Source organism: Tachyglossus aculeatus, chromosome 7, assembly GCF_015852505.1.
Source record: "Tachyglossus aculeatus isolate mTacAcu1 chromosome 7, mTacAcu1.pri, whole genome shotgun sequence".
NCBI classification, from domain to species: Eukaryota; Metazoa; Chordata; class Mammalia; order Monotremata; family Tachyglossidae; genus Tachyglossus; species Tachyglossus aculeatus.
Genome location: NC_052072.1, coordinates 27,550,696 through 27,569,554, shown reverse-complemented (window position 1 = coordinate 27,569,554; position 18,859 = coordinate 27,550,696). Strand labels below are relative to the sequence as shown.

The window sequence follows — 18,859 nt, the reverse complement described above, 5'->3', positions numbered from 1 at the left end:
GTTATTGTTGTCGTCCCCGCTTTCCCTCCCTCTCTCGCTCCCACCCGCCCTCCCTCCCAGATGGGATCTCGGAGGAGCTAAACCAGGGCAAACACATACACGCTGAGATCAGACCTCACTGCAGGCTCGCTGGTGTCAGAGCTCCAACTGCTGGGAGGAACAGGAGGAGGAAGAGGAAGAGGAGAAGAAGGAGGAAACGGAGGAGGAGAGTAACTGTGCTGGGATTTAAGGGAAAAGACAGGTGACCACAGGTAAGTACTGACTGCACAGATGTTTACAGGACGGATGGAAGAGCCACAGAGAAGCAACTTGCCCTCTTTCCAGATTTTCCCATTCTTCCCAACATCCTATCCTATCTGGGAGGTAGCCGCTTTTCTCAGTTTCTTCTCCTCATCCTTGTTGCCTTTCTCTTTCCTTCCTGCCTTTCTTTTTTTCTCCCATCCTTTCTCTCTTTCCTGTTTTTGCTTCTCCCATCTCTCATAATGTTCTGAGGAAGCATTTCTTGCTCCCGTCTGCTGCTCACGCCCATCTGCTCAGCATTCTATTTGCTTGTTACACAAGTCGAACTTTCTTGGCCCAGATGTTTTCCAGGGAAGCAAAGCAAAACTTTTAGTGCAATATTTCTACAAATCAGGTGTTTCCATAGGAACACGGCTAGAGGACACGCTTCTCCCCACCTTTCACATGTTGTCACACTTAGCTGCTTACATACATAGACACAAGCTGTACTTTCACTCACACCCACACACATTGTCATACACATCCTAAATCCCTCATTATCCAACCACCACCTCATTCCATCTCAGCCGCCAGAGCACAATGAGAGGTCGTCTACCACACAGGTTCACAAACACACACACACACACAAAAAAAAAACAACAACCAACAAACCACACACTGCCTCTCCCCAGCACACCCTCCCACATTCTCTGAATCTGTCTCTCGCATTGGACACATGCCTCCCAAGCTGCAAGAACAAAGAGAAAATCTTCTCACAAAAAAATACAGAGCACAGAAGAAAGGCTTTGCCTCAAAAACCCAGGGCAGAGGCTGGAGGAGATGAGAAACGGAGGAAAGAAGTTCTGAGTCCCTTACGGTTTAATTGGGAAGGAGGAGGAGAAGGAGTTGGCCTTGCCCAGTCCCTTCCTGCTGGCTTTGGATCCCACTGCCTCTCGACTCCAAACCACTTTCCTATTAAATCGGAAAGCAGCCTTAATTCTCCAGCCCAGGAGAGTTCCACAATTCCCCCGCTCCCAGCTTAGGGGGGTTGTTAACCCATATTCGGATGGCAGACAGCTAAAATGCCTCTCTTAATATTGTATTTTGGGTAGAGTTCTGACTAGAAAATCAGAACTCTGGGTCCCCAGGGAGGGGAGCCACTGGAAGGAGAGAGGGGAAAGATAATGGAAGCTCCTCACCCTGGAGATCATTTGGGGTTGGGGGGCTTGGGGATTTGAGCCCTGATGGAGTGGGATGAGATAGGCAGTGTGGCTCAGTGGAAAGAGCATGGGCTTTGAAGTCAGAGGTCACAGGTTCAAATCCCGGCTCCACAAATTGTCAGCTGTGTGACTTTAGGCAAGTCACTTTACTTCTCTGGGCCTCAGTTACCTCATCTGTAAAATGGGGATTAAGACTGTGAGCCCCAAGTGGGACAACCTGATCACTTTGTATCCCCCCCAGCGCTTAGAACAGTGCTTTGCACATAGTAAGCACTTAACAAATGCCATCATTATTATTATTAATTATTATTATGAACCGTTAGTGACTCGAGGGCCTGAAGCTCAAAGGTTGTGATGGTATTATTTGGTTCTCCCTGATGCTCAGAGGTTAAAGGTGGGAGAGTAAAGGTTCCTGGGACCTGCGGATATGTGGGAGGCTCAGAATTAGTGGAGATCTATGGAGGCAATCCAGAGCTTGAGACCAGGGGGAGCTGAGGGCTTTGCTGCCCAGACATGTTTGGCATTGTTCTGTCACACTCAGGGAGGAACTCCCTGGAGTCTGAGAACTTGTTTTCCCCATGGAGTCAGAGGTCAGGGGTTCGAATCCCGGCTCCGCCACATGTCTGCTGTGTGACCTTGGGCAAGTCACTTAACTTCTCTGGGCCTCAGTTACCTCATCTGTAAAATGGGGGTTAAGACTGGGAGCCCCCCGTGGGACAACCTGATCCCCTTGTAACCTTCCCAGCACTTAGAACAGTGCTTTGCACATAGTAAGCACTTAATAAATTCCATCATTATTATTATTATTATTATTATATCTGCGGACCCCATCTCCCCCTAGCCCTGGGTGATCAGGAACGACAAGCCCATGACCCACCACATCCACCATGCCCTCGCCACCACACACAGATCCAGCTGCGAAGAGAAACCGTCGAGTGGGAACGAGGCAGACAACGGTGGTTGGCTGCGCTTCCCGCTGCTGCCTCAGTCATTTGGGCCAGCTAGGGCATTCATTCATTCAATCGTATTTATTGAGCACTTACTCTGTGCAGAGCACTGTACTAAGCGCTTAGGAGGTACAAGTTGGCAACATATAGAGCCGGTCCCTACCCAACAGTGGGCTCACAGTCTAGAAGGGGGCGAGGTGACATCTTATCTCTTTGCCCTGGAGAGTGGAATGCTCGAAGTAAGATGCTAAAGTCCAACAACCCCATAAGAACAGAAACCATCGCTCGTTGGGGAATCTCAGGGATGCATGAACAGAGGAGGAGCAGTAGAGGGGAAAGGTCCTGGAAGAGGTACTGGAGAAGCAACATAGCCTAGTGGTTAGAGCACAGGCCTGGCAGTCAGAAAGACCTGGGTTTTAATCCCGGCTCCACCACTGGTCTGCTGTGTGACTTTGGGCAAGCCACTTCACTTCTCTGTGCCTTAGTTACCTCATCTGTAAAGTGGGGATTGCGACTGTGAGCCCCATTAGGGACATGGACTGTGTCCAACCTGATTACCTGGTGTCTACCTCAGTGTTTAGTACAGTGCCTGGTACATAGTAAGTGCTTAACAAATACCATAAAAAAGTCACCCATCCCCCTGTCTTCCTAATGTTGTCCACCTTAGGCAGAACCAGTATTTAAGGGGCCAGACTAGGAGTCTGCCATTTCTCTGCCCACATCTGGGCCACCTGAGGTGAGCTGAAGAGAAGTGGGAAGGGGATGGAAAGCCAGTCAGGCTTCTGCTGCAGGGGCAACTGAACAGGGTCCAGCTCTCTAAAGGAGTCAATCCGGAAAGAGATCATCTCCTGGAGAGGGAGGAGGCTGGGGTCACACCTTCCTCCATCTGGAAAACTACTCTCCACTGCTCCTGCTCCCCTGACAGGGGGTCAGGACCCAAAGCAAACCCTTCCCTGGGGAAGTGCCTCCTTTGGCAGATCCAGGGAAGAGAGTGGAGAGGGAGAGAGACAGGGACAGGGACAGGAAGAGAGCAAGGCTTTCGCCCCCTGGACTCCAACCCCCAGGCAGGCTGAAAATCCCTGTCCCAGGGGACAGAGAGATATACAAGACAGACCTCTTTCTGCCCCTCCCTTTCTTTCAGTACAGAGACATTCCTCTGTAGGTCCGTATGATGGGCCGTTCAAAAGCAAGCTGGAGCTATAGGCTCTTGGGGGATCACAGGCAGCAGGCACAGCCAATAACTTGCCTAGACAAACATTTCCCACCCCCTTCTCTCTTGCCCCATCCCTAGTTCCTTTATCTGGGAAGATTTTGGCCTCAGAGCCTGTGGGGTGAAAGGTCCAAGGTATTCCTGGCCTGTTTGAGGGGCTGGAGGAGAGGGAAAGGTCACTGCAGTATCCCCTGAATTTTCCAGGATTTTCCAGACCATGAGAAATTAAACTTCTCAGCTCCTCTCCCCTCCACCCCAACTAGAGGAACTTAGATGGCCTCCAGATGCAGTGTCCTGCAGTGGAAAGAACAGAGAAACAAAACAGAGGTAGTCAGAGGGAAGCAATGGCTAGTAAATACTACTGGGCAATCATTGGTGTGGAGAGGGGATCTAAGCCTGCACCCTCAGGGTAGCCTGGCATGCTGATCTGCAGAGCTGGTCCTACCCTGTGAGATCTGGGTGAAACCAAGGGAGAATGAATGAGAGTTGTTTTGAACATGGTGGCTACCGCAGGCTAAGTTCTGTGAAAGGGAGGGCTGTGGGCATCCCCAGATGTAGGGGTGGCCACAATAAACGGAGGAAACAGAGTAGAGGAAGGAGCAGAGAGCTAGTGGGGGAGGGCCGGAGAAGGGTTAGAAATCATGTCCTGCCATAGAATATGATTTGGGGCCACCCTGGAGTTTGTTTCTCTCTGAGGTGGGTCCCAGATTCTCAGCGGGCAAGAGGAAGGAGGCTGTGGAGATAGAAAACTTTTCCTTAACTCCAGGGTTAACCAGAAGCTGTTTACCATGACTGCCTCCTCCCTCCCTAGAAACAGCTGCATTTCCAGGAGCAAATCCTTAGGAGTAGAGATTGACACTTCTGCTGAAACGCCAGCTGAGTTTTTTTTTTTTAATGGTATTTGTTAAGTGCTTACTCTTTGCCAGGCACTGTACTAAATGCTGAGGTAGATACAGGCTGGACACAGTCCATGTCCCACATGGGCCTCACAGTCTTAATCCCTATATTACAGATGAGATAACTGAGGCACAGAGAAGTGAAATGACTTGCTCAGGGTCACACAGCAGACCAATGGTGGAGTCAGGATTAGAACCCAGGCCCTTCTAACTCCGAAGCCCAGGCTCTATCTACTAGGTCACACTGCTTCTCTTGTTGTCAGACACTTGCCTCTGGAGCTGGGGATGGAGCTGGGGGAGCATACAGGGGAGCGGGCAGGGAAAGATTGGAATTCTCTTGGGTCTTGAGAAAGAGCAGCAGAGGAAGGGACTGCCAACTTGGGAGCGTGGACAGAGATTTGAGGAAGACCCCTTGTGACAACAGCCACCAGACACGGGTTCTCAGAGGGCCAGTTTAGAGGCAGGTGCCTTGCCCAGAGGGATTTGAGGTGGGCGAGGCTGGGCTAGGTGAAGATAGAGATGGGGTTGGGGAGAGGATTTTGGGAAAGCGGCTTTATTTATCTGAGCCTATCCGAATCCCTAATTCCCATTCCTTCAGCAGAAAGAGCCTGAGGTTTCTCTAGTTTAAACCAGATTTCTGACTGCCCCATCAGTGGTTGAGGCATCCCTGGAGCCCAGGGAAGGGCAATGTTTGTCAAGATGACCCAAGGGGTCTCACTGTCCTTTTCCTCAGCTGTCCCCACCGGGCCATGGGAGATGAGGGGTGGGATGGCTAGCCTGCTCCATCCTCTACCCAGCCCTTGGCAAGTGTTTTCTGGTGGGAGGGGAGAGGGGTGGGGAGCTGGCAGGGTCAAGCCAAAGAAACTACCGTCAACAGAAGAGAGGTCTTGGACCCTTGGGGAGGGCCTTCAGCAGCAGGGGGAGAGAGTCTTCTGTCCCCTGTTCCTGTTGGGGGAGGGGTCCAGTGGCATCCTCTGGGATAGTACCAGGGCCTGGGAAACAGATGGCAAAACAGAGAACCCATCCCTGATCCTGCCTGCCCTAACTCCAAGGAGGAATAAAGTCCAGGGGCTGGCCTGTGGAACCACCCCAAGGGCTGCCTGCTGGGCCCTGTGAGCTGCGGGGTGGCCAGGAGCAGATGGAAGCCGGGAGGAAAAAAGAAAGAGAAGGAGAGTGAGAGCGAGACTGAAAGAGGCCCAAAGTCACTGAAGGGTGTGAGGCGATGACCCAGCTGCCCAGGAATGTGTTTGGGCCTTTCCAGAGGCAGCCAGACCTCGTACAGCCCCACCACGTCTGGGTTCCAGGAAGCCAGGAGGGCTCTTTCCTGCTCTCTGTGGAAGGGCCTGTGTCCGAATCCCAAGCACACCTGGGGAGGGGAGGGGGCAGGGGGCTGGGAACTACAACCCGCTGACGGGGCAGGGAGGAAGGGCCAGACGGTATTTGCTTGTGGCCACCGTCGTGTTGACATTTCCCCCCGACAGCTAGGTGGGAACTGGCGGTGTCTGTCTGGAGGGTGTCCGGGTATGTGGGCACCACTGTTCTTTGGAAACGAGACCAGCTGAGGGCTGGCAACGTTGTCCTCCTCTGCTCCCCCTGATCTTCATCACCCTCCCCACTACTCTGAAGGAGCCTGTGGCTGGGGAGACGCCATCAGTTCACTGATGGAGGTAGGGGAGAGAGAAGCAGGGGGAGGTCAGGGGTGAATATGTCCCCTCACACACCAGTGTGATAGCCAGAGGTCCCTGCAGGGACAGTTGCAGCCACCCAGCCAGCCGGCACCACCTTGCTCTGCAGCCCACTCTGGTGCCACCCTGCTCCTCACCCAGCGGGATGAGGCACTCTCAGTTCAGGTCAAGGGAGGCTTGAAGCCAGGATGCCCAGGCCCCTGCCTTGCTCTGTTATCTCTTCACTGAGCCAGCCTGACCAGTGACGTCCCCAGCCAGCCTCAGTTTCCCATCTGGGGACGAGTCTGTCTGGAGAAGGGGGTGTAGGCCAGCTAAACTGTGAGTTTGGGAACAGAATGTGGGGAAGGATGGTTCGAGAACCGGCCCTTGGCACCGGGGAAGGCATCGTCTGCCCAGTTCCCTGGATCTAAAATGCCCTTTAGCCCCTGGTCTTCCCCTGCCCCTGCCCTGGCTGCATCCTTCCCCCACAAGCGGCGAGACCCACAGAGTAGCCTCTGCTTCCCATACTCCCTCCCAAGGAAGCTGGCTAGGGCTCTCTTTCCTACCCCTGGGTGGGCTCCTTGGGTGGTATGGGGGTGTTCAGACCCTCTCACTGTACCACCCTACTCCATTCTTCCCTCTCCCCTCCCCAGGCTTCCCAGACCCTTCTATCTTGACTGGGCACTGTGGGATTGTGGGCTGTCTTCATTTCCCTGCTTTCCCCAGGGTGGTTGAGTGGCCAAACCAGGTCATCTGGGAGTCCCCCCCCCCTTGAAAGGCCACATTATACCTGTCTCACCCAGCTCTTTCCTACTCCCAGCCTCTCCTGCCCCACCCCACTGACCGTGGCCAGACCTGAAGGCCTGGATGGTTCTCCAGAGATGCCGCCTTCTCCCTGGGGCACCCAGTCTAGTGACTCACCCCCCTCAGTGACAGATAGGAAAATGCTGCCTTGTTGGTAGTTGGCAGGCTGAGATCGATAAAACTCATAGCAATGAAGGAACACTAGTTACAAGTCATTCAACAAGTCATTCTTTTCTCACCAGGTGGAATTTGATTTCTTTTTTTCCCCAGTATTCTCGTAAAGATAGCTCAGCCAAGTTTTTACGATGTTGCAGTTTTGTTTTGTCTTTCTCACAAATGTGTTTAATTACAAAATTTTCCCTGGATCTAACTTCAATTCTTTCTCCCGAAATTCCTCTGAGCCCATTTTCTGCTGACTGATAGAGGTGAGACTAGCTCTCAATCAATCGATCAATCAGACACTGAGCACTTTCCACAGCTCCCTTATGTTTCCTTCAGCTTTGATTTCAGGAACTCTCCTGGAGATTGTTTGCTGCAGGCAGAGGCTGGGGAAGCAGGGAGGAAGGGAGAGCGAAACGGGGAGGCGCGGCTGACAACTGTGTGTGGGCTGGTAGAAAAGCTAAAACAAAATTTCGAATTCCTCCAAATTCCTCCTTCCAGAAATTTCCCACCATACTCCTCCATACACCCTTAGGAGGCAGGGAGGGAGGGACAAAGATATTCCTTCCATTTTGGAACCGAGATCAGGAACTGAGATCAGGGAAGTTGGTTAATTGGTCCAAGGCCGCACAACAAATTGGGTAATTGGCCCAAGGCCTCGCAAAAAATTTGTGGCCCAGCTCAGACTAGAATCACCACCCTCTCGTTGAGTATAGAAGAATTCAGCTTTGTTTCTGAGCATCCTGCTTAGCTGGAGGCAAAGCCCCCAGCCTCTACCCTCTGGTTGGAGGGTCCCCGAGGAGCAGTGTGGTCTAATGGATAAATCACGGGCCTGGGAGCCAGAGGATCTGGATTCTAATCCCGGTTCTGCCACTTGTCTGCTGTGTATCCTTGGACAGATCACTTAACTGTCTTCCTCAACTGCAAAATGGGGATTCAATACCTGTTTTTCCTCCCATCTAGACTGTGAGCCCCGTGCGGGACAGGGACTGTATCCAGCTTGATTCATCAATCAATCAATCGTATTTATTGAGCGCTTGCTGTGTGCAGAGCACTGTACTAAGCGCTTGGGAAGTACAAGTTGGCCACATATAGAGACGGTCCCTACCCAACAGTGGGCTCACAGTCTACTTGTATCTACCCCAGTTCTTAGAACAGTGTTTGACACATAGTAAACCCCTAATGAATACCATAAAAAAAAAATGTCCCGGGGTGCTCCCTCTCTGCCGAGAGGCCCACGTGGCAAGAAGGAGGGAGAGCCCAAGGCCCGGACTAGAAAATGAAAACAAGCCTCACAGAGACAGAGCCAGTTGAAAGCCATTACCCAGAGCTGATCAGCTGCTCTCCCCCATGCTCCCCTAGCAGAGTAAACACTACGAGTGTCTCCGAGGGCTTGGGCCAGCTACAGTCGGACAAGCTGGGGTGTCCGAAAAGGGGCGTGGGCTCACCAGCCTAGAAGGCACCGGCCCAGATGCCATCATGGGGAGCGCCTGTCCCATCCCGGGCTCTGCTGACCCCGCCACCCCCTGTCTCCCTACAGGCGAGCATCCCAGACCATGAAGGCGTTCTCCTGCTGCCTCCTGCCCCTCCTCCTCGTGCTGGTCTCCGAGGTCAGCGCCCAACGCTTCAAGAAGCCCAAGAAGCCCCGGCCCACGCCGCAGCCCGGTCCCCGGCCCCGGCCGACCCCCCGTTTCGTGGAGCCCGCCGAACCCACGGAGCTGCCCCCACCGCTCCCGCCGGGTCCCCCCTCCGTCTTCGCGGACTGCCCCCGCGAGTGCCACTGCCCGCCAGATTTCCCGTCCACCCTGTACTGCGACAATCGCAACCTGAGGAAGGTGCCCATCATCCCAGCCCGCACCCACTATCTCTATCTGCAGAACAACTTCATCGACGAGCTCCCGTTTGAGTCCTTCAAGAACGCCACCGAGCTGCGCTGGGTCAACCTGGACAACAACCGCATCCGCCAGGTGGACCGGAGGGTGCTGGACAGGCTGGGCCACCTGGTCTTCCTGTACATGGAGAAGAACAGGCTCCAGGAGGTCCCAGCGGCCCTGCCTCCCAATCTGGAGCAGCTGAGGCTGAGCCAGAACCAGATCTCCAGGATCCCCAGCGGGGCCTTCAGCAAGCTCAAGAACCTCCTGCTCCTGGACCTGAACAAGAACAAGCTGAGCGATGGGGTCTTCACCAAGACCACCTTCCAGGGCCTCAAGAACCTTATGCAGCTGAACCTGGCCAACAACATCCTGAGGAAAATGCCCCCCGGCGTGCCCCCGGCCATCCATCAGCTCTTCCTGGACCGGAACAACATCCAGAACATCCCCGCCAACTACTTTCAGGGTTTCCCCAACCTCGCCTTCATCCGGCTCAACTACAACCAGCTGTCCGACGAGGGGCTCCCCCAGAACTCCTTCAACATCTCCAACCTGCTGGTCCTCCACCTGTCCCACAACAAGCTGAGCAAAATGCCCGCTATCAATAACAAGCTGGAGCACCTGTACCTCAACGGCAATGAGATCAACAGTGAGTGAAGCGGGCAGGGTGGAGGGAGGCAGGGAGGGAGGCGGGGAGTGAGTGGAATCCAGCCCCTCACCCTTGTGGGTGCTTCCAGGCGGCCTTGTGGCTACTGGATTGGGAGGCAGGAGCCTTGGGTTCAAGCGCTTAGTACAGTGCTCTGCACATAGTAAGTGCTCAATAAATACGATTGATGATGATGTCCCGACCCCACCCTCGGCCTTCTGTGCGACCTTGGACCGGTTGCTTTCCTTCTCTAGAGCTCGGTTCTCTCCTCTGTAAAATGGCGGGAAATACCCACTCTCCATATCATAATGATAATAATAACTGTGGTATTTATTAATAATAATAATAACGATGGCATTTATTAAGCGCTTGCTATGTGCAAAGCACTGTTCTAAGCGCTGGGGAGGTTACAAGGTGATCAGATTGTCCCATGGGGGGCCTCACAGTCTTAATCTCCATTTTACAGATGAGGTAACTGAGGCACAGAGAAGCAAAGTGACTTGCCCAAAGTCACACAGCTGACAATTGGTGGAGGTGGGATTTGAACCCATGACCTCTGACTCCAAAGCCCGGGCTCTTTTCCATTGAGCCACACTGCTTCTCTATTAAGCGCTTACTCTATGATGTGCACAAGCACTGGGGTGCATACAACATAGGTCAGCCATGGTCCCTGTCCCACATTGGGCTCAGAAACAGCGTGGCTCAGTGGAAAGAGCCCGGGCTTTGGAGTCAGAAGCCATGGATTCAAATCCCGGCCCTGCCACTTGTCAGCTGTGTGACTTTGGGCAAGTCACTTAACTTCTCTGTGCCTCAGTTACCTGATCTATAAAATGGGGATTAAGACTGTGAGCTCCCCGTGGGACAACCTGATCGCCTTGTAATCTCCCCAGTGCTTAGAACAGGGCTTTGCACATAGTAAGCGCTTAATAAATGCCATCGTTATTATTATTATTATTGTTTTGTGAGCCTTGTGTAGAACAGGACCTCTGTCCTATCTGATTGTCCTGGCAGAGCTGGGCATCTAGCAAGTGCTTAATAATATGTACTTGTACATATGTATTCTATTCATTTTATTTTGTTAGTATGTTTGGTTTTGTTCTCTGTCTCCCCCCTTTTAGACTGTGAGCCCACTGTTGGGTAGGGACTGTCTCTGTATGTTTCCAATTTGTACTTCCCAAGCGCTTAGTACAGTGCTCTGCACATAGTAAGCGCTCAATAAATACGATTGATGATGATGATGATAATAAAAGGTATTATTGGGTGTTCAGCTGCCTGGAGATAGAGGGCTGGACCTGATGACATCATAGAGTGCCTTCCCATTCTAGGGGCTCCGTAAGTCTCCTCTCCCTACTCCCTTCCCATATCTACGCGTGGATCCCCTGGTCAGCCATACTGGCAGTGAGGGAGACTGGGAGAAACAAAGAGAGAGCCTGTAAGGATTGGCTGGCCCTGCCCAGGACCCCTCTACCCTCTCCCGCTCTCCCTCGTCTACCCCTTGAAGAGGCCCCAATGTGTGACACACACTGTGGTGTGGCTGGTATCCGGCTGGCAGGGGTCTCCTGGAGATTGATCTTAGGGCACTGCTGTCATTAGAGAAGCAGCGTGGCTCAATGGAAAGAGCTCGGGCTTTGGAGTCAGAGGTCATGGATTCAGTTGTCAGCTGTGTGACTTTGGGCAAGGCACTTAACTTCTCTGTGCCTCAGTTACCTCATCTGGAAAACGGGGATGAAGACTGTGAGCCCCCCGTGGGACAACCTGATCACCTTGTAACCTCCCCAGCGCTTAGAACAGTGCTTTGCACAGAGTAAGCACTTAATAAATGCCATTATTATTATTATTATTATTATTGAACTCAGCTCTCAAACCAGGCTTAGAAGAGCTCTTGTAAGAAATTGGACAGGACCTTAAGAAAATAGGCTGGGGGGCTAATGAGCATTTGAACAGCAGCAGAAACTGCAACTATCCCTGGGCTGGTTCTGAGTTTCCCTATGCTGTGACTGCTCTTTCTGCCCAATGTGGCATCTTTTTTTTTGTTTTTGTTGTTAAGCGCTTACTATGTACCAGGGACTGTACTATGCACTAGGGTAGAGACAAGATAATCAGGTTAGACACAGTCCACGTCCCATGTGGGGCTCACAGCCTTAATCCCCTTTTTATAGATGAAGTCACCGAGGGGCAGAAAAGTGAAGTGACTTGCCCAAGGTCACACAGCAAGGCAAGTGGTGGAGCCAGGATTGGAATCCAGGTCTTCTGATTCCCAGGCTCATGGTTTTTCCAGTAAGCCACACTGCTTCTCCCTCTCAGCCTCAGGAGTATGGGTAGGGTCAAATGTTAGTTGAGGTGGTCATTAGATGTTGTATCCTCTCTACTGTGCTGCAGTATTGCTGGGTGTGTATAGGTGAATAATAATAATAAAAGTAATTGTGGTGTTAAGTTCTTCCTATGTGCAAGCAATGTGCTAAGCACTAGGAATACCTACAGTGCAATTCGATCAAAGTTCATCACACACAGGGCTCACAGTCTAATAGGGGAGAACAGGTATTTCATCTCCCCCTACTAGACTCTCCCCCTTCTAGACTGTGAGCCCACTGTTGAATAGGGACCGTCTTTATATGTTGCCAACTTGTACTTCCCAAGTGCTTAGTACAGTGCTCTGCACACAGCTCTCAATAAATATGATTGAATGAATCCCCATATTGCAGATGAGGAAACCGGGTTGTAGGGAAAATAAGTGACTTGTCTAAGGTCACACAGCAGCCAAGTGGCAGAGAAGTGCTTAGAACCCAGTCCTGATTCCCAGTCCTGAGCTCTTTTCACTGGGTCACACTGAGATATGTGGGAATGTATGTGTGGTGTATGTTTGTATTTGCAAGGTTTATATGCCTGTGTGTGAGTTTGTATGTGCCTGAGAAGGCATATGAGAGAGAAAGAGAGAGAGGGTGTGTTTGTGTGTGTGAGTTTATATGTGCCTGAGAAGGGGTATGAGAGAGAAAGAGAGAGAGTGTGTGTGTGTGTTTGTGTATGTGTGTGTTTTCTGATAAGTCCTGAGGTGAAAGGCCACAGGCCTAGGACTCTGGGCCCTCTCCCCAGAGAGGATGCCCTAGCAGCTGCTGTAATGAAGCAGCCGTTTCCAATCAATCAATCAATCGTATTTATTGAGCACTTACTGTGTGCAGAGCACTGTACTAAGCGCTTGGGAAGTACAAGTTGACTACATATAGAGACAGTCCCTACCCAACAGTGGGCTCACAGTCTAGAAGGGGGAGACAGAGAACAAAGCCAAACATAATAACAAAATAAAATAAATAGAATAGATATGTACAAGTAAAATAAATAAATAAATAGAGTAATAAATATGTACAAACATATATACATATATACCGGTGCTGTGGGGAAGGGAAGGAGGTAAGACAGTGGGGATGGAGAGGGGGATGAGGGGGAGAGGGGACCCACCACCCTCCCTCTTGCTCCCAGTCCCTTTCCCTGGAGGAGTTCCAAGCACTCTCCACACCTTCCGAACCCTTGGAGGAGGTTGAGGGTGGACTGGTTCTGCCAGCTCCCCACTGGGAGAAGCCAAGGGGTCACCAGGTAAAGGCTTTATCAATACAGGACTTGGTAAGCAGGGTAGCCTAGTGGAAAGAACATAGTCCTGGGAGTCAGAGGACCTGGTTTCTAAACCTAGTTTGCCTGCTGAGTGACACTGGGCAAGTCACTTATATGTTGCTGATTTGTACTTCCCAAGTGCTTAGTACAGTGCTCTGCACATAGGAAGCACTCAATAAATAAATAAATCAGTGCTTAGAACAGTGCTTTGCACATAGTAAGTGCTTAATAAATGCCATTGTTATTATTATTAATAAATACGATTGAATAAATGAACGAACTTAACTTCACCTTGGTTTCCTCACCTGTAAAATCGGGATTCAATACCTGTGCTCCCTCCCATTTAGACTGTGAGCTCCCCGTGGGACAGAAACTGTACCGTGTATCTACCCCAGAACTTAGTACTGTACTTGGCACGTAGTGCTTAACAAATATCAACATAATAATGATAAGTTGCTGCTGAGAGGAGAACACCAAGAGGAATGGGAGGTGGAAGAGCCAGAAATCCTGGTTCCCAACCCTACCTTCCCGCCATTCCCCAGCTCACTCTCTCTTTCCCTTTCTTCCCCCGCAGAAATCAACGGGACCCAGGTCTGCCCCAACAACCTCGTCAGCTTCCACGACTTCTCCTCTGACCTGGAGAACGTTCCCCACCTTCGCTACCTGCGCCTGGACGGCAACCTGCTCAAGCCCCCCATCCCCATTGACTTGATGCTGTGTTTCCGGCTCCTGCAGTCCGTCGTCATCTAGGGCCCCGCCTCCCCTGGCCCTCCCCTGCACAGTCGAGCACCCTGGCCGATGACCTTGGATCGCCCTCCCGCCTTCTGAGCCCGAGTCTTTGTTCCTGCCCTTCATCTCCCGTCACTCAGCTCCCCTTCCCGTTTTCCCCAGGCCTTGCCAGTCACCCCTTGGGTACAGTTCCTCAAGGCACTGGGCGGGGTGCAGGACCCCATCTGCACCCTGCTCCCTGATTCCCTCTCCTTGGAAGGCCCACAGGGCCCAGGATGAGTGAATTCCGAGGACTGTCCCTTCCTTCAAGTTTCAGAGACCCCTCACCCCCCACCTTCGGCCAAGAGGGGCTCCCTGCCTTCTAGAAGCTCTGCCCCAGCCAGCCCTCTGATGCATTCAGAAAGGTCTTGGCTGATCCCATCTTTCCCTCCTGGCACCCACCCTGCTGCTGGTCTGGTCCAGGAAATGTCACCCAGCTTCTTGGCACTTCCAAGGACATCAGGGTGATGGGCAGTGCAGGAAGGGCACTAAAGAGGGGAAGCCATAACAAGCTGGTAGAGAAAGCTGTTTCCATGGTCGCTTCCTCGGGGCCCGTTCAACCTCCCAAAGCAGATGAAACCCACACTTGGGGCCAGCTCAGAAGAAACAGAATCTTGAGTCCTAGGAGCTGAGGGAGATCCCGAGAGGTGAAAAGGTCCATCCTCCTGCATCCAAGTCGTGAATCCTTAGCCTCCTAGGCCAAAGTGTCCTCTCTAAACATGGGCCTCTCCCACAGGGGCCTCATCCATCCCATTTGGTCCCTTCCTTAGGTCTCCTGGGCCAGAGTCAGGGGACCAGCTCCACAGGGGAAGAACCCTCTGCCCTCAGCCTCTGGCGGCATGCCACGCTCTGGCCAGAGAGAGATGGACTGACCCCGGGGAGTCCTCGGAGCTGAACTGATTTTCTAGGAAAGGATCTGGCCAGCGCATGTGTTCTTGGGGAAGCCCAGAGACAGGGTCAGGATGTGGGTGAACAATTTTGTTTTCTGAGAGTTGAGGCCTGTGGGCCTTTTTGTCCATGCACTCCACCCCTCCAATGGACCCTCTTGTGCCTTCCGACTCCCCAGGCCGAGGTTGTTCCTTCCCTCATAAATGTAAGAAGCAAGAGCGGATCCTCCAAGGAACAGAAGAGCAGAAGGAGGAGGGAAGACCATCCAGGAGAGTTGGGAAGCAGCTTGGACCAAGGACGGAGAACGTGAAAAGTTGTTGGGTGGGACACGGGGCGGTCAAGAGTGGACGCTGGAAGTCCTCTGGGAAATGGAGTGGGGGAGGAAGGGAAAGAACGAGACAGAGACAGACCCTTGGGGAAGAGCTGGAGAATCTGGAGAGGAAGCGTTCAGGAAGGTCTTTAGGGGAAGGGATGGAAATGGTTTGAGTTGCCCTGCTAGCCTCTCTCTAACATCCCCCACCCCTTTCCCTAAGGTCAAATGCAGAGATGCCAGGGAAAGTCTGGGGGATGAGGCAACCATTTCATGCCATTTTTCAAACTTGGCATCCTGCTCTGCCTGATTAGAGGGCACCAAGGGATGGAATGGGAATGGAGGCCATCTTTGTGGGACTGATTTCTTTCTGCCCTGGCGGGCTGGATTGGGTTTGAGTAGATGGGCATAGAATTTAATTAAAGTCAGCAGCCTGTTGGGAAAGGGCTGGAAAACTGCTGGCCACTCTCCCTTCAGTCAAGCTGGCACCTTCCTCTTTCCCACCCAGCCCATCCAGGGAAATAACTTGGGGCTTGGGACCCCAGTTCCTGGTCTCCCACTGGCCTGATGCTGGGGCCGGACCAGCCTCCGTCACGGCTACCACATGCCTTCTGCTGGAGTCTCCGTGGACGGAGGGGGGGAGGAGAAGTGGGAGGAATTGGAGCATTTCCCAGCAGCCGCTCCCAAAATTTGGAAAAGCAAATGCGGGGGAAGAGACACCACAGCGACCCCTGGTGGGTGGTAGCGGTCACTGAGGCTGGTTGGACTCCTGGGGTGAGCGAAGATTGTCCCCTGGACGGGTTTACAAACCGAGTCCAAATCATCAGTCGTATTTATTGAGCGCTTACTGTGTGCAGAGCACTGTACTAAGCGCTTGGGAAGTACAAGTTGGCAACATATAGAGACAGTCCCTACCCAACAGTGGGCTCACAGTCTAAAAGGGGAGTCTAAAAGGGGGACGGGGGGGAGTCCAAATCCAGTTTAAGGATCTCCAGGGGGCAGGATGGCAAATCGTACCATCCTCAGAGCACATGTATCATAGCCCCCCTTCAGCCCCCAAGCCCTCCGAATCAGCTGATGTCTTCATGGGCTTTGCTTGGCATTTAATGTAGTAATGACAGCCACCAAGAGAGCTCAGCTCTAGGCTTCAGGATTGATCAAAGTCCAGTGGCCGCTGGTAGCCTTTGAGGGGCCTCCGTGGCTACCAAAGCCATGGCCAGAAATGCTAAGCAACTGCTTCCCGGGAAGGTCGTCATTAAGGAGCCAGAGAAACCTGACTGAAGAAAGCCACCCGAACCGGGAGAAGAGTTGGCGAGAGCTCACTTGAGGATCTCGTTTAGGATTCCTACTGGGGAACCCAGCCTAGAGATTACTGTGGAAATTCCACTGGGGAACCAGTTTGGGAATCCATTTTAGAGACCAGTTTAGGAAATCCTTTGGTGAATCCATTTTAGCAACCAGTTTGGGAATCCTATTGGGAAGTGTATTTTAGGGACCAGTTTGGGAATCCCTTTGGGGAATCCAGCTGAGAGATTAGTGTGGAAATCCCATTGGGGAAATCTGTTTTAGGGACCAGTTTGGGAATTCCAATGGGGAATCCATCTGACAGATTAACATGGGAATTCCACTGGGGAATCAATTTTAATGGCTAGTTTGGGAATCCCATTGGAACCAGTTTGGACCTAGAGAAAGTATCTTGGCCCCAGGCAGCACATCTCTTTGGGTTTCATCTGAGCTTTCCCATTGGCTGGTCCTTCCAAGGGACATTTCCCGGATGGAGGCTCCAAGCTCCCATCTCTTTCCTTCCCACTGTATTCCCCATTAGTGTGTGGCCACCAAAAATACGGTCACCCTGGGTTCCCCCAAAACAGTCATCCTGGGGGACTAACCCTGCTCCTCACACCCTCATTCTATTCCTCTCCTAACTCTCTTTCCATATGCTCCACCCATTCCCTCCCCACCCTCCCCTGAGCTCAGAAGTTTCTGAGGATGGGGTGGGGGTGGACCAATTGACATTTTACTTTCTGTGCTGACCCCAGAGACACACGACCCTGACTTTCTCTCTCTCATCAGAGGCAACATCACCCCAGAACCTCTATCCTGTATCTAGTCCAGTGCTTAGCACGGTGTTTGGCACATACTAAGTGCATCACAAAACCCACAATTATTACTATTCTTATTATCCCCTGAAACAGGAGCTCCCTCTGTGTGTTGGGGGAACAAAACTGAGTGTTGGGGGAGAGGAGGGGCACTAGAGAACATAGATTAGGCATTGCCCCTTCCCTCTGGGAGCTGAACTCTTCTTCCTTTCCTCTGCCAGATGCTGACTTATTGCCGCTCTCCCCCCATCCCCACCCCTTCCTGCTGGAATCTCCTAGGCGCTTGCTCTAAATCAGTATATTACTGTGGATGGAAGCAGCCTGGTATTATGGCCTGGATTAACCCCCTGCCACTTGTATGGTAGGTAGAGTCACCCTGCTCCCTCTCCGCGCCCCCCAACCCTCAGCCCACCTGCTTGAGCCCCTCAAGGTGGGGGCCAGGCCTTCCTCCCCCTTCCTTAGTCCCTTTGTGTTCTCTGCAAACTCGGGTCGGTTCGTTGTGGCCGGAACACAATCCACCCCCATCCTGTTTGTCTCCTGGACTTGAGTTTCTCAGTGTCCATCGTTGTTTCTCTAGAATGTAAGCTCCTTATGGGCAGGGACTTCATCTACCAACTCCCTTATATTGTACTCTCCCAAGCGCTTAGTAAGGAGCTCTGGACACAGTAAGCGCTCAATAAATGCCATTGACTGATTGGTTTCTCCTTTGTCTCATGGACAGAGGTAAGTGCCTCTCCTCTCTGGAGCCTGGTAGGATAAACCCCTACCTTCTCTGCTCCCTCTATGCTGTATGTGTGTGTGTGTGTGTGTACATGTATATATATATATATATATCTATATAGATATAGATATAATAGATTTATGTGTGTTATAGATATCTATGCACACACTATGCGAATAGATCTCTATAAAACATAGCTCACAATTGTCAACTATGTGGAATCATTTTCACCTTGTAGTGGAAATAAAACAGTATGAAAGAAACCCGGTCTGCGTTGAATAAGATGGCCTCCTTGGACTGACGCCACTTAGTCCCTCCCCATCTCGAAACTGAAATGCAACTCAGTTGTCCCAGACCCCTGGGGATCCCTTAGCTCTTTAGGGAAGGGAAGAGAACACATTCTCTCTTGACCATTCTGATCTTGAGAAGTGGTCCCTGATCATCATCATCATTAACGCTTAGTACATTAAGCGCTTAGTACAGTGCTCTGCACACAGTAAGCGCTCAATAAATACGATTGGTGATTAACGGTGTTTATTGAGTGCTTACCATGTATAGAGCACTGTATTAAGCACTGGATGTATAACCCTAATCCGTCAGTCAATTGTATTTATTCAGCACTTACTGTGGGCAGAGCAGTGTACTAAGCACTCCCTCCTGCTTCAGGTTGTTGATCTCATTCTCTCCTTTCTCAAGTTGAAGATCAATTTTGTTCCCCCAGGAAGGTCAGGTAGCTGACCCGTTCCTTCTCTTTCTTCTGCCGTGGAGGATGAGGGGATTACTTAGATTTCACCATCTACCCTCTCTCCCTGGCACTTACACTGGTATTCAGCT

General features: G+C 51.7%; 1 protein-coding gene across 1 annotated transcript in view; it reads left to right on the top strand.

The window, feature by feature from the left end:
* Positions 1 to 16,096, top strand: part of LOC119930567 (proline and arginine rich end leucine rich repeat protein) — a 28,585-nt gene extending 12,489 nt beyond the window's left edge. The window contains exons 2-4 of the mRNA XM_038749047.1: positions 61 to 251; positions 8,660 to 9,639; positions 13,814 to 16,096. Of these exons, the coding sequence (XP_038604975.1) occupies positions 8,676 to 9,639; positions 13,814 to 13,989 (1,140 nt within the window). The 5' untranslated portion in view covers positions 61 to 251; positions 8,660 to 8,675 and the 3' untranslated portion in view covers positions 13,990 to 16,096. The remainder of the gene's footprint in view (positions 1 to 60; positions 252 to 8,659; positions 9,640 to 13,813) is intronic.
* Positions 16,097 to 18,859: the final 2,763 nt, after the last annotated feature.